This window comes from Amia ocellicauda, chromosome 2, assembly GCF_036373705.1.
Source record: "Amia ocellicauda isolate fAmiCal2 chromosome 2, fAmiCal2.hap1, whole genome shotgun sequence".
Lineage (NCBI taxonomy): Eukaryota > Metazoa > Chordata > Actinopteri > Amiiformes > Amiidae > Amia > Amia ocellicauda.
The window spans coordinates 10570860-10584521 of record NC_089851.1 but is presented as its reverse complement, the minus strand read 5'-3'; the positions used below and the strand labels follow the sequence as shown (position 1 = coordinate 10584521).

The window sequence follows — 13662 nt, the reverse complement described above, 5'->3', positions numbered from 1 at the left end:
ATTAAAACTGAACTGCATGCAGTGAGGAATCAGATTTTAAAAAGTGGCATGACAGAAAAAATGCTGCACTCCATCAAAAAAAAAAAAAGACATCCCTGCTCTTCAGACTCACAGGGGAAGTTTCCTCACAAGTTAGTAAGGAAAACATGAGTTGTAAGAGTGATTCATTGGAGAGGCCTCGTCATACAGGGACACGCAATCACTGAGGGTTTTTATAAAAAGCCAGCTGAAGCCAAAAAATACAGACCACAGCGAAATGAAAATAAGAAAATACTGTGTGATTACAACTGGAGACTGATCCACTATCTCTGGATCTTAACTTCCCATTTGAACAACTGCGCTCCTGTAACGCATCTTTAAAACTCAGTGCAGCAGCAAAGGATCTATTGAGTAGATCTAAGTTTAGTCGAGTAATAGGCACATTAGTCTCATTAAATGACACATCTAGAAAAGTCTGGAACTCCATTTTTATAAGACTGTGGGGGTGGGGTATGATTTACTGGGAAGGGAAAGTTCCAGAAGAGACATCAGGCAGAGATGAAGAAAGGAAACAAAAGCACATGAGGCATTGCATCTCCAACCAGGACACACAATATGTACAAATAGCCTTGAGCAGAGTCTACTGGGCTTAAAATGGAGAATAGCACATATTTATTGAAGAGGCATGAGGAAGAGGGTTTATTTAGACAGAAGATACCCAATTAGAGCCTACTAGATATAAACAAAATAATGAGACACAGACTTAAAGTATAAAATCAGGAGGGGGGGGGAGCACTACCAATTAAGTTAAAGCAAAGGCATTTTTTCTTTTCTGCCATCAGATGTGTAGCCTCTCTCATGTGAACAGTACTGTCACCTGAGGAGCATTAGTCAGAAAACATACAGAGCTCTTACCAAGTTCTGCTGGTATATTTAACAACATGACAAACACCAGTAACAGTCGAGATCACCCTCCTACCTTGTTTCTTGGTTTTCTTTATGGGTCTAGCTCAGTACAACTAATTGATACAGAAAGTTCTAGTTTTGGTGTATAAGTGAGAACAGGAAGATTAAGCACACTGCACAAAAAGCAGTATCATGAAAATTTGCTAATCTCATTACAAGGTGGTCTGCATTTTGCTTGCACTGCTATCTACCTTTAGTATTTGCATATTTCTAAAGCTAAGCTTTCAAAGACATAGCATTGATTTTTGTTTTCTATTTCATACAAAGTAAGAGAATTAAGATTAAATAAACAGCCTTAATATCAATACTACTGCAAACTTTGCAAAACAAGACAGCATTAATCCTACTACTGCAGCAAAACTCCATTGCAATTGTTTTTTTTAGGTAAAAGTCCCACTCATGATTTACATAGTGCCTTGTAAAAGTATTCAGACCCTCTCAAATTTTCACACTGTTGATTTAAAGCTTGTAGTCATGACACTGAAGTATAAATTCTTGTTACACACAACCAAATCCACAGATTTAAAGCACACAAAAAATGGAAATTGATCATTAACATGAAAAAAAATGGAAAAGTCATGGAATACACAATTATCCCAACCCTTGAGGAAAACAAGTGTGTTTGCTAAAGACTTCCAGTGAGGGAAAAAAAGTATGTGATCCCCTGCTGATTTTGTACATTTGCCCACTGACAAAGAAATGATCAGTCTATAATTTTAATGGTAGGTGTATTTTTAACAGTGAGAGACAGAATAACAACAACAAAATCCAGAAAAACGCATTTCAAAAAAAGTTATATATTTATTTGCTTGTTAATGAGGGAAATAAGTATTTGACCCCTTCGACTTAGTACTTGGTGGCAAAACCCTTGGTGGCAATCACAGAGGTCAGACGTTTCTTGTAGTTGGCCACCAGGTTTGCACACATCTCAGGAGGGATTTTGTCCCACTCCTCTTTGCAGATCCTCTCCAAGTCATTAAGGATTCGAGGCTGACGTTTGGCAACTCGAACCTTCAGCTCCCTCCACAGATTTTCTATGGGATTAAGGTCTGTAGACTGGCTAGGCCACTCCAGGATCTTAATGTGCTTCTTCTTGAGCCACTCCTTTGTTGCCTTGGCTGTGTGTTTTGGGTCATTGTCATGCTGGAATACCCATCCACGACCCATTTTCAATGCCCTGGCTGAGGGAAGGAGGTTCTCACCCAAGATTTGACGGTACATGGCCCCGTCCATCGTCCCTTTGATGCGGTGCAGTTGTCCTGTCCCCTTAGCAGAAAAACACCCCCAGAGCATAATGTTTCCACCTCCATGTTTGACAGTGGGGATGGTGTTCTTGGGGTCATTCCTCCTCCTCCAAACACCACAAATTGAGTTGATGCCAAAGAGCTCGATTTTGGTCCCATCTGACCACAACACTTTCAGCCAGTTCTCCTCTGAATCATTCAGATGTTCATTGGCAAACTTCAGACAGGCCTGTACATGTGCTTTCTTGAGCAGGGGGACCTTGCGGGCGCTGCAGGATTTCAGTCCTTCACGGTGTAGTGTGTTACCAATTGTTTTCTTGGTGACTATGGTCCCAGCTGCCTTGAGATCATTAACAAGATCCTCCCATGTAGTTCTGGGCCGATTCCTCACCGTTCTCATGATCATTGAAACTCCACGAGGTGAGATCTTGCATGGAGCCCCAGACCGAGGGAGAGTGACAGTTATTTTGCGTTTCTTCCATTTGCGAATAATCGCACCAACTGTTGTCACCTTCTCACCAAGCTGCTTGGTGATGGTCTTGTAGCCCATTCCAGCCTTGTGTAGGTCTACAATCTTGTCCCTGACATCCTTGGACAGCTCTTTGGTCTTGGCCATGGTGGAGAGTTTGGAATCTGATTGATTGCTTGCTTCTGTGGCCAGGTGTCTTTTATACAGGTAACGAGCTGAGATTAGGAGCACTCCCTTTAAGAGAGTGCCCCTAATCTCAGCTCGTTACCTGTATAAAAGACACCTGGGAGCCAGAAATCTTGCTGATTGATAGGGGATCAAATACTTATTTCCCTCATTAACATGCAAATCAATGTATAACTTTTTGGAAATGCGTTTTTCTTGATTTTGTTGTTGTTATTCTGTCTCTCACTGTTAAAATACACCTACCATTAAAATTATAGTCTGATCATTTATTTATCAGTGGGCAAACATACGAAATCAGCAGGGGATCAAATACTTTTTTCCCCTCACTGTATAAATTCATCTTACAGCATGACAGTAAGCTGAAGCACCACTGGAGTGGCTAAAGAACAAGAAAATGTCCTTGAGTTGCCCAGTCAAAGTCCTGACTTGACACCTATTGAGAATCTGTGTAAAGACGTGAAAACTGCATTACATAAGCAATCCCCAAAGCAAGAGAGCTTGAGCAAATCTGCCAAGTAGAATGGGCAAAACATTGCACAAAGACTGTGTGCATAGTTGGTAGAGACTTGCTCAAAAAGATTTGCTGTAATTGCTACCAAAGGTGCTTCCACCAAATAGAGATGATGGGTCTGAATACTTATGAAATTAAAATTTCATTTTTTTTCTCTTTAGTTCATGCTGACATAACCTCTTAACCTTGGAAGTCTATAGTCTGGGCATTCAAGTTTGTTTTATATCAAGTAAAAAAAAAAATGTAATTTCACAAAATGGGACCCCATAGGAAGGGTCTGAATACTTTTGCATTGCGCTATATAAGCCACTACGGTCAGGACCAAGCTTCCTAAACCTAATGGGACATTCCAACAGTTTTTGCTCCATGCACTGCCATCCAACAGCCAAGGCAACAGAGAGAATCACTCACTGTCCCAGACCCTTGAGCAAGCACACAAAGCACTCACTGTTTGCAGTCTTTTGCAGCCAGTTCATGTACTGGAGTAGACTGTGACACTTCATTTAGAAATTCTTCCTTTGCTACTGGGAGGGGAAAAAAATAAAAAGTAAACTTTAGCGATTCAACCACAGAGTTACAATACCAGAGCTGCATTTCAGTTTGGTATAAAAGCATATGCTGGGCACATACAAGGAAGATTGACAGATGAGTAGAAATGTTTACATAATGAGGTGAAAAGTCTGACATTACCACTGTAGAAGGAAAACTGTGCAAAGCCAGCTGTGTGGTGTCAGAGTAGTTGACCAGATTACTATAGAGCTACATAGTACTTGGGCTCACTCTAACAAGGCATGTGGACACCACACCCTGCTGGAACATGTGGCATTGGCCTGCACTCACTGTTCTCAAAGTGAAATGGGAAAAAAGTACTACAATTTAAAATAAGACCTATACACAATCTACGTCATGTTCAAGAGACAGTGGACTATTCAATATTTGATTTCATGGGGGTGCTCAGAGTCTGGAAAAATGGATAAGTAGTCTAAAAACCGAATCACTGATTTCCCAGACATTCACTTAAGATTTACAGAAATAAATAAAACTTCCCCATGGAACAGTGCATTTTGCATAGTAAATGTAACTTAATAACATGCAATACAAAGTATAATACATAAACTAAATATATCCTCTAAATTAAGCCATTAAATAGTAGACCAAATAATATAAACGCTTTCCGGAATAGATGGAAAATATGATGCCAGGTATAGTGACTCCAAGCTGATTTAAAAAAAAAAAAAAATCAGCTCTGGATCAGAACCAACCTGAGGACCACCACTTCCAGTACACCAAGCTGACCCACTCCCAGAGTGCTTTGCACGTGTCCTTGTGCATTCTTGTTTCAGAAACCAGTCCGAGCACAATCTCTGATCCTAATGATCATATCAAAGAACTGGCAGGAGCCAAAACCACAGCCACCCTGCTCTCCCACTGCGCAGCACTGATACCAGGCCATACGTTTTAACTTCCCTTTAGCAGCACGCTGGGAATCCGTATGTCAGCAGCACAAAACTGCATTAGAGTACTTCACTGAAAGAGTGAGAGATGGATTACAGGATGTACTTTTATTAAATCGCTGCAATGCATTGGTAGCAGGATTCATCACAACAGCATGTTTCATAGGTGTCGCACATTTCCATATCTGTCTCTCTTAACAACAATGAGATAAATCCATAGTGGAAGTATGGGGTGGGGGGTGGTGGTGAGAATTACACTTTAATGACAACTTTTAAAGCCAGATCCATCACCAGAGGCTGGGGGCATGGCTACTTATTATTTCATTTGTAACTATGGACTATTTTCTTTAGCAAACAGTATGCCTACTCTTGAGCAGACCATCAATAAACGTGCGCACGCTGGCCGAGACCTTTCACTCCTTCTGCTATCTTTAGTATAGATTGCCATGGTGACTTAAGACACAGAGGGAGACGTCTGGGGAATGAGAAAATCCTTTTTGTGGCAGTACGGAATACCGAAAACCCTCTGGAGTCAAGTTTTCAGTTTTGATTGAAAGAGGTGAAGGTGAGGATGGAGGAAAAGGTTATAAAAAAAAAAAAAAACATTTATGAAACAGATTACACTTTTCTTTTTTAAATTGCAAGCCATTTTCAGAGCTAAATTGGAACTTAAAAAAAAAAATAGGACAGTCAATTTCACCATTTTTAGAAGCCTGAAAATTCCTAGCTCTGCTCTACTTAAGTAAACCTCTTTGGCTTTGCCGTATGGAATACTTTGAGTGATGAATCGGACAAGATTTTCAGATCTCTATGAATTTTATACGCAACTCATTCTTTCAAGCATTCAAACAGCATTCTTTCAACCTTTGAAAATGTAAAGCCACCTGATGGATATATAGCTTTTAAATCATTAATTATCCTATGAAATATATCTCCAAATATTTGAAGAGCAAGTGTATTACATTTTAGGAGTTCCATCATTTCTAAAAATAATATATAGCTGTAATCCATTTCTCTTGATAGTTTATAGTGGGGGGAGTACAGCAGAGATTAACTTGCTTTCCAGAAGTTTAAAACTATGAATGTGCACATGTAATATTATATTGGAGATATTTCCTCAAAGACAATGCATAAAAAAGAAACCTTTTAAATAACTTAAATGTAATGAATACCCATATGTTCAAGTACACTAATGTATAATGTACTGCATGGGAGGGATCTCTGTACTTCCTAATACACAGGTGATGCATCTAGATAAACTGCAATAAACAAATTCAGTTCAGACAGAATAATTCATTTCAAAACTATTGTTAAATCCAAAATTTAGCAGAAGGTGGATGAAAGCCTTAAGGTACATTACAAACCATGCCAGCACAAACCAAACACTTAATTTTACAGTTTGAGAAACCGTAAACTGAGCTTTAATTTGTTTCCTGCTCTTTTTTGGACAACAAACTGGTAATGCTTTGTTAAAACTAATCTCCACAGTCTTGGACCACACAGAACTCTGTATGGTCATTTGTACAAAGTTAAGCACTCATTAAAAACTACAAATCTGTTCAGACAATTTTGGCAAGCGAAGCCTTCTCTGCTGCTACAGAGGACACAGCACTGCCTACGCATCATTATTTTACAGACAATCTTGATCGACAGCTGCATTGTTCCATTGCTACACATGGTACGTTGCATAAAAAGTATGATGCCATCACTGTGATGTATTATGGTAGACTTTTCTAATTTTAAACAAATAAAAGTAGACCTTGTGCTTTTTACAAAAATAAGTACTCAATTCTCTGTTTCCGTTTCACACTGATGACATGTAATGCTACAAAATAAATGGAATAACTGTGTACATTATACTGGGGAATAAATCTGCAATGTATTAAACTATCAAATTCATCAAGTTGTTCACGCTTAGGTCTATATATAAATATACAGGCTATACTATCCATTTCTTTCTTTAACAGTGTTTAGACATCAAGTCCTGGCATACATGTTAATCTTCCCTAATAGACAGCTGTATTTCTTTTTTTTTTAAATAGCTAGTTAACAATTTTCATTTCCATACCCTAATTGATCATCTTTGAAAGAGAATTTGATGTTAGCTAAAGACCAGATTCTCGTGACACAAACGAGAGATACGCACAACATTCTGTATGGGACCAATAAGCCCTGAGAAAGAGCAAGACAGTCTGCGCGCTGACCTGGGAGATGTGGTTGATGGAGGACTCCATTCTTCGCAGCTGGGATGCCTGGATATCCAGCAGCTGCAGGACATTGTTGGCTAAGGCATTGATCTGGTAAGCGACACTAGCGAGAGACTGAGTCGTGTATGCTTTGGTCTCCTCGAGGGCTTTCCTCTTGTCCTGGGCCTGAAAAGAAAAACGGTACAAAATCAGCATGTTTTGGTACTCTACAGTCCTCTGTACACATTATAACAGTACTGTGAGGATACTGAGATGCACACAAGGGAGTTTAGTGTAGCCTTCAACAAAGCCCCTGCTTCTCTAAGCGGGCTCCTCCCTCACACAGTAATGTTGCCATCGCAAAGACAATGTGCTGATGTCTAGAACTTCAAAGGTAAGCCCTCTCAGTTTCATTTATTCTGGACATTTCTCAAGCTACTTCAAATATTTGAAATCTGATTGTCAAGGTGCACTGTAAAACCCTGTGATTTAGTGACAAGCTGACACTATGCACTACATAATCCACAGATTGTGCAGTAAAATAAAATAAAGCTAGACTTGTGTAAGATCACCCTCATCAAACAGCTACACCCCGCTTTGCACGACCCACTATACACGGATTCATTATAGCACAGATTAAATAAATTTTAAAATGCAATTTTTTAAAATTTAATAAAATGTGAGCAAAAACTATTTTCTGCTTAACAGCGCAGTTATATTAGTATGTATCCCATTTTAATGTTCTGTCGCATTTATGAAACCTAGGCCTACTCATTAATTGTATTTATGAACCCTTTAGCATGAAGTGTTCTGGAACTTCTCATGTGCAAATAGATTTATCTGTACTGCAGAAAGACAAAACGCAGGACAAACTGACTTAATATTAATATTGTATATTATTTATAATTAATATTGCATTCTGTAATTAAGTAAAGATTTATTAAAAAAGCACCTTCCGATTGATTTTCAGCAAATTCACAATGTTCATCTCCTAACTGAAAACGCATGGAACCCAAAAACATGTCACACAGCATCTTGTGATCACGTTACGGTTGTTACCGTTTTCAGGCTTAACAGCCTTCATTAACAGTTCATATATAAATGAACACTGTAGTATGTGCATCTCTATGAGAAGATGAATGAATTAGAGCACTTACACACTAATAATTACAAGAGCCAAAAATGATTAATGTACTTTGTACAACGTCAATTTTAAAACTTTAATTATCCAATTACAGACTGAATGATACAGATTTGGGGTCATCTAGTAAACATGAAATAGTAATCACTCCCAAAAATGTAAATCAAAGGAGGTCCCCTCCTTGCAGTTCTGTATTCAAAATGCCCCAGTAAGCACCCAAGAATAAAGGAGTTTAAATGGCTGCATCATAGCACTTCTCTTGTGTATGCTGTGTAGCCATTTAATATTGATACAAGTCTAATGACATAATTAGAAAAACATTTGCATGAAGCAAACTCACAGGGACCTAAAGTACAATTACAGCTCTGCTTCTCAGAAGAGGCGTTGCCTCACATTACAGGGAGAGAGAAAAACAGTTAAACAGAAGAAAACTTAGCGAGACAAAACACAGCTGTTTCTGTATAATATATAAACTAAAAAAAAATGGTCTAAAAATGAAGCAACCTGCCAATAAACATTCATTGCTTTTTCATTTTGTGCTCATATTAAGAAGTTTATTTGATTGGCAAAGGGAGACACAATTAGGTTGTGGAAAACATTAAAAGTTATTTGTGAAAATAACTTGCCGACTGCCGTATTGTAAACCTTAGACCTGCAGGTTTTTGGAACAGATAAGAGAGCACAGTGTATTCATTCGATCAGAAAACTGATAGAAGTCCCCCACCCATAGTGCATGACCTACTAAAGCATTTCATAAATAACCTATTCGGCTTTTTTGTTGAAATATCCATCTTTATCCATTTCAGAGTCCAGCTGGACACAATGTCCTGCATCAAGGTCAAATGGTCTTTAAGATTCCGAAGATAAAAAGATTTACTGAAGGACACTCAGAAAAGAGCATTTCATATCTTCAAGGGCACTCAACACAGCCATGGAAGAAAATATTTATTCTGACTAACAAGGTCATTCCCATACCCACAGTGCACAGATTTAGGACATTTTATGCACATGTTCACAAGCCCCAAAAATCTTTACCAGCCCACCCCACACACACTCGTCTCAGAGAGACAAAAGGGGAGAAAGGGAGAGAAAAAAAAAAACAGCAGTGGAACAGAAGCAATGCCAAAATCTAACAGTACAGAAGCAATATGCTGTACTTCACTTATTAATCAGGGAAAAAAAAAAAAAAATGGAAAACAAAAACCCTGGCCAGAAAAGGTCCCATCAAATCTGTGATTCTTTAAAATTAGTGTCAAGCAGTTTGTACTGCACTTTGAAAAATGTCCAAGTACTGCAGGTACTGCATTTCCTTTGTATACAATAGAACATATAAATCTTATCTGTGACTATAAAGTAAGCAAAAAGCTACCTCTTGAACAGCCTTTGAACACAATGCAGTCTAGGGAGGATTTTTCAGCTGTTATCATCATTCGGTTTACCCTCCCTCCAGTCTCGTTTTCTGAGGGGAGTATTATCAGTTGGCAGCAAAGTGTTCAGGGCAACAGGAAGGAAACCCCCAGGTTTCCTCCCAGGGGACAGTTTCAGGGTCAGACTGAACCATGCACCCTTCTCCTCCTGTTGCTTACTACTCCTTTAACTCTGCTCACAGCTCAGATACACCATTTCCTCACCATCAACACGCCTTTCCCATTCTGCCTGCGCTGCACAACCACACAGACGCAAAGCAAATCACAACATCAGTTAGCCAGTCAAAATAATCCCCCATACCATGTCAGCCTGCATTTTACAAGTACTCCCCCAACTGAAGCACTAGAGACATAATGAGTAAGCAGTACTATAAAGTTTAGTCATACATTTTTATTCGACTTTAAGCCTACTTAAAAGCTACAGAATTAAATATAATACCTTTGTTCTAAAGTTTTTAGAAGACTTAATGATAAAAATAACAAAAATATACATCAAACTGTCAAAATGTCTTCTGAACTTTGCTAACAATTAATTATCAATCAATCTAAGGTACCAATGCTTTAAATCTCTAGGAAAGCAACAGGCCACTGAACAAAATTACCTTTTAAAAAAAAAAAAAAAAAAAAAATTGAAATCCATCTTTTACTACATATTAGCATAACAGAATATTCCACTAATCTTATTAGAAATCACAGCAAGTATGGTTTCTAAAATAAGCAACTTAAATTCTGTATTTTTGTAAAAATTGTTAAATAAAGGTCACTTAAGACATCACTGTTATATTGTGTTGTAACACCAGCCACTGAATGAACACTTCAACCATGCAACAGACTGGCTCCTCACAAGCATCGTCTGACATGGGTATCCAGACACAGAAAAGCAGCTAAATCTGAATCCTAATACAGATTAAATAAAATCACAAGATTTGTTCTCCAGATCATACAAAGTTTGGGGATTTTCTGTTCAGCCTTGGATTACCACACCCCTTTTTCAGTTTGTGCACTGTAATGACAACATGCTAAGGATGCCAGTTTCAAAATCCACCTGTGTAGATGTTACTTTCAAATTTCCAGGGAATGGTGCCCCAGACAGCTATAATCAAATATGGCTATGGTTTCAAGATCACAGAAATAGTAAAATTACTGGTTCCTTAGTCAATGTGCGTCATCCTGGCTCAGAGTAAGTATTTGTTGTCAACTTTTATTTCCTTAGTTATTCAACTTGAAGTCAAAGGCAGTTGAACAGACCAACCCAGTCTGGAGCTGCAGTATACATACAAATCGGTGAACTGAAATCCCAGAACAAGTCAGTCAAACTGCTCGTCATAGAGTTGCTGTAAAAGGCACTATGGAAATGAATATTCTGCCTCTCATCTGTTATGAAGATACTGAAGTGCATTTAAGAACCAAAATTGCTTCAGCCTCAAAACTACTCAAACAGACAGAAGGATGAGGTTTCAGCAGCTGGAATTAAATTAGTTAAAAGCTGTTTGAGAGCCTAGATGCACTGCAGGGACCAGGAAAACTAGGCAATGTAATCTAATATTAGGACCAATTTTAGTAACATGTAAAGGCATTACTTTTTACTCTTTTCAAATGTAATGCAATTAACACTTTCTTTTACAATAAAAATGATCCCTGATCAGTACATGATAATGCAGATGACAAACAGGTCTGCTGTCTTATTACAGTGTAAGCCCAGTTTAAAACTAAACAAACCAACATTAAAATTATCTGATAAATCATATGAACAATTGCAAAACATGAGTAACCAGATTAACTGGCGATGTTGTAATGCTAGCACATACGTTACACTGTTAATGGATTATATTAGAATTTATGAAAGTATTGACTGGAGCTATGTTAATTACATAACTGTATATAGAAGTTTAAAATGTTTTTTACATTCTCAAATAGGAAATAAGTGAAATGGGGGAGGGGGGGCATTTTCCAGAAATTGTATTAGCCATTTCCCAGCATGAAAAATCAGGAGCCATATTTTTACTAGTTAGGTCTATACATTGCTTCCAATTTCTCTACACCTCAAAATTAATTTCACCAACACCACCATTTAGCATTGTTATTTACCTATGGAAATCCTAAGACTGCTTAACTACAAATTATATACATGTTAAATCCTTTTAAATTCACCATTCCATCCGGTGAAACACACATACACATATGCATACACATATATTAACCACTAAAACATACACTGACTAATACCGATTTGTAATCAAGGTTCAAAATCACATTCCCCAAGCTGACCCTCCCTGTTTAAAATCATATCAACATGGTTTAACTCACTGTAAATCATTCATATTATTTAATTTACTCTGCAGTCTTTTGATCAGGAAAGGATGGGACTGTACAATTAACTGTGATTGTCAACATTTATCCCTTTGATCCATGAAGCCATCAGCTTCTGAAGGGCAATGGCACCATGATTTTGTATGCTACAAGTGTTTTAATTCACACAATTTACAGAATAATTCAACACAGTTACATTGCACTTCTCGAAGTGAAACGAACAATAAAAACTTTTTGAAGAGCTTAATAAAAAGGAGTGGAAATGCCCGTGTAACATGATAAACAAGCCTGGGGAGCAGAAGATATTCTAATCTGCTGCAGTCTGACATGGCAGTACATGCTGACAGTTGGGGAGTCTAGTCTGCAGCTTTACTCACAGCTGCTCTATTAGACCACTCCTCCCAACAGGTGCCCCTGCACCCCCTGCCTAGTACCATGTGCTTTAATAGCACAGTCTCCAGGTCTGATGTTGCCGATGTGTGCTAGAAGCAGACTGTCCCTACCAGTTATCAAACAGCAGACACAACAAGGGGCGTGCCTCAAAGACCACAGCAAAGTCAGTCAAACATATTGGTTTAATTAAAATAATTAATTCAGAGATTAAGTTAAAACAGATCAAAACTGGCAAACTGATTTTATTTGATACTGATCTCGACAGAAATTGTCATGAGATTGGGAAGTAAACCAGAGGAAAACAGATTACCTCCTCTGTAATCTCAACACAGGAGGGCAAGCACAAACAAACATCCCTTCTTGAACATATGTTTACTAAAGCTCAGTGATCCCTAGTCCACTTGTAAGACTTTCAAATGAATCAAATTGGTTCCTGACCCGATTCCTCCGCTTACAACAGAGATCACAACATTTGTGGCCCGCATTCACATCTCTACTGTAATTCCCTACTGCTTAAATGCTGCAATTTAAAACAGTTGCACTGAATCTATGTGCATCTACTTTAAATAAATACACAAAATATCTAAAATATACATTACAAAGATTGCTTAAAATTATGGCCTTCAAATATACATAACCTTCCAGGTCTGTAACAAGTGTATCTCAATTGCAGTGTGCTGTACACCTTATGCATATTACACATTAAACTAGCAGCAAGTAGGCTACATCACAAATAATCTAGAGCATAATGTAGAGAAGGTTCAGAGGAAAAGCAAATTATAGTTCACAAAATGACTCTTCAAAGAAAACGCATGCAGAACCTAATCACATGGAACAACTTATGGTATCTTCTCCAAGATCTAGGGATTCAGATCTTAAACTGCAAAAAATGCATCTTTCCAAACACAGACAACTAAGACTGACAAGAGGGAAAATACATTTAACACAAAGAAAAAAAAAAACAGTTCAGAACTTGCTCTTTGCAGTCACAATGAAAACACTAGAACAATGCTAAACAACCATCCATACCTGAAGAGGAATAAATGATGGGAAAAACATCAGAACTTAAGCATTAGGCAGAAGATCTGTTCAGAAGATATGTTCTGCACCTTCATGCACACAACCCCCATCTCAGTGTTCAGTGTTGCCCAAAACAAATTGACTATTCAGACAGTGTGTTCTGGGAGGGGTAAAGAACAACTACCTGAAATGACTGGTAATTAAGCAGCTGTTCTTCAATAAATTCAAAGTGGGAAGAAATTAAGGAAAATAATCCACCTAGAAAGATAAACCCTAACATCATGAGGTGAAGACGACCTCTCCTCTCACCAGGTGAATTGGGACCGATTAAATCAATTCAATTTCTGCCATCTTTTCCTCAATTAAAAGTGTCAAT

The 13662-nt window shown here is 38.1% G+C and overlaps 1 protein-coding gene across 6 annotated transcripts in view; it reads right to left on the bottom strand.

The window, feature by feature from the left end:
- abi1a (abl-interactor 1a) overlaps positions 1-13662 on the bottom strand; it is a 47036-nt gene that overhangs the window by 27312 nt on the left and 6062 nt on the right. For all 6 annotated transcript variants that reach the window (XM_066718034.1, XM_066718050.1, XM_066718015.1 and 3 more), the window contains exon 2: positions 7014-7181. In XM_066718034.1, the coding sequence (XP_066574131.1) occupies positions 7014-7181 (168 nt within the window). The remainder of the gene's footprint in view (positions 1-7013; positions 7182-13662) is intronic.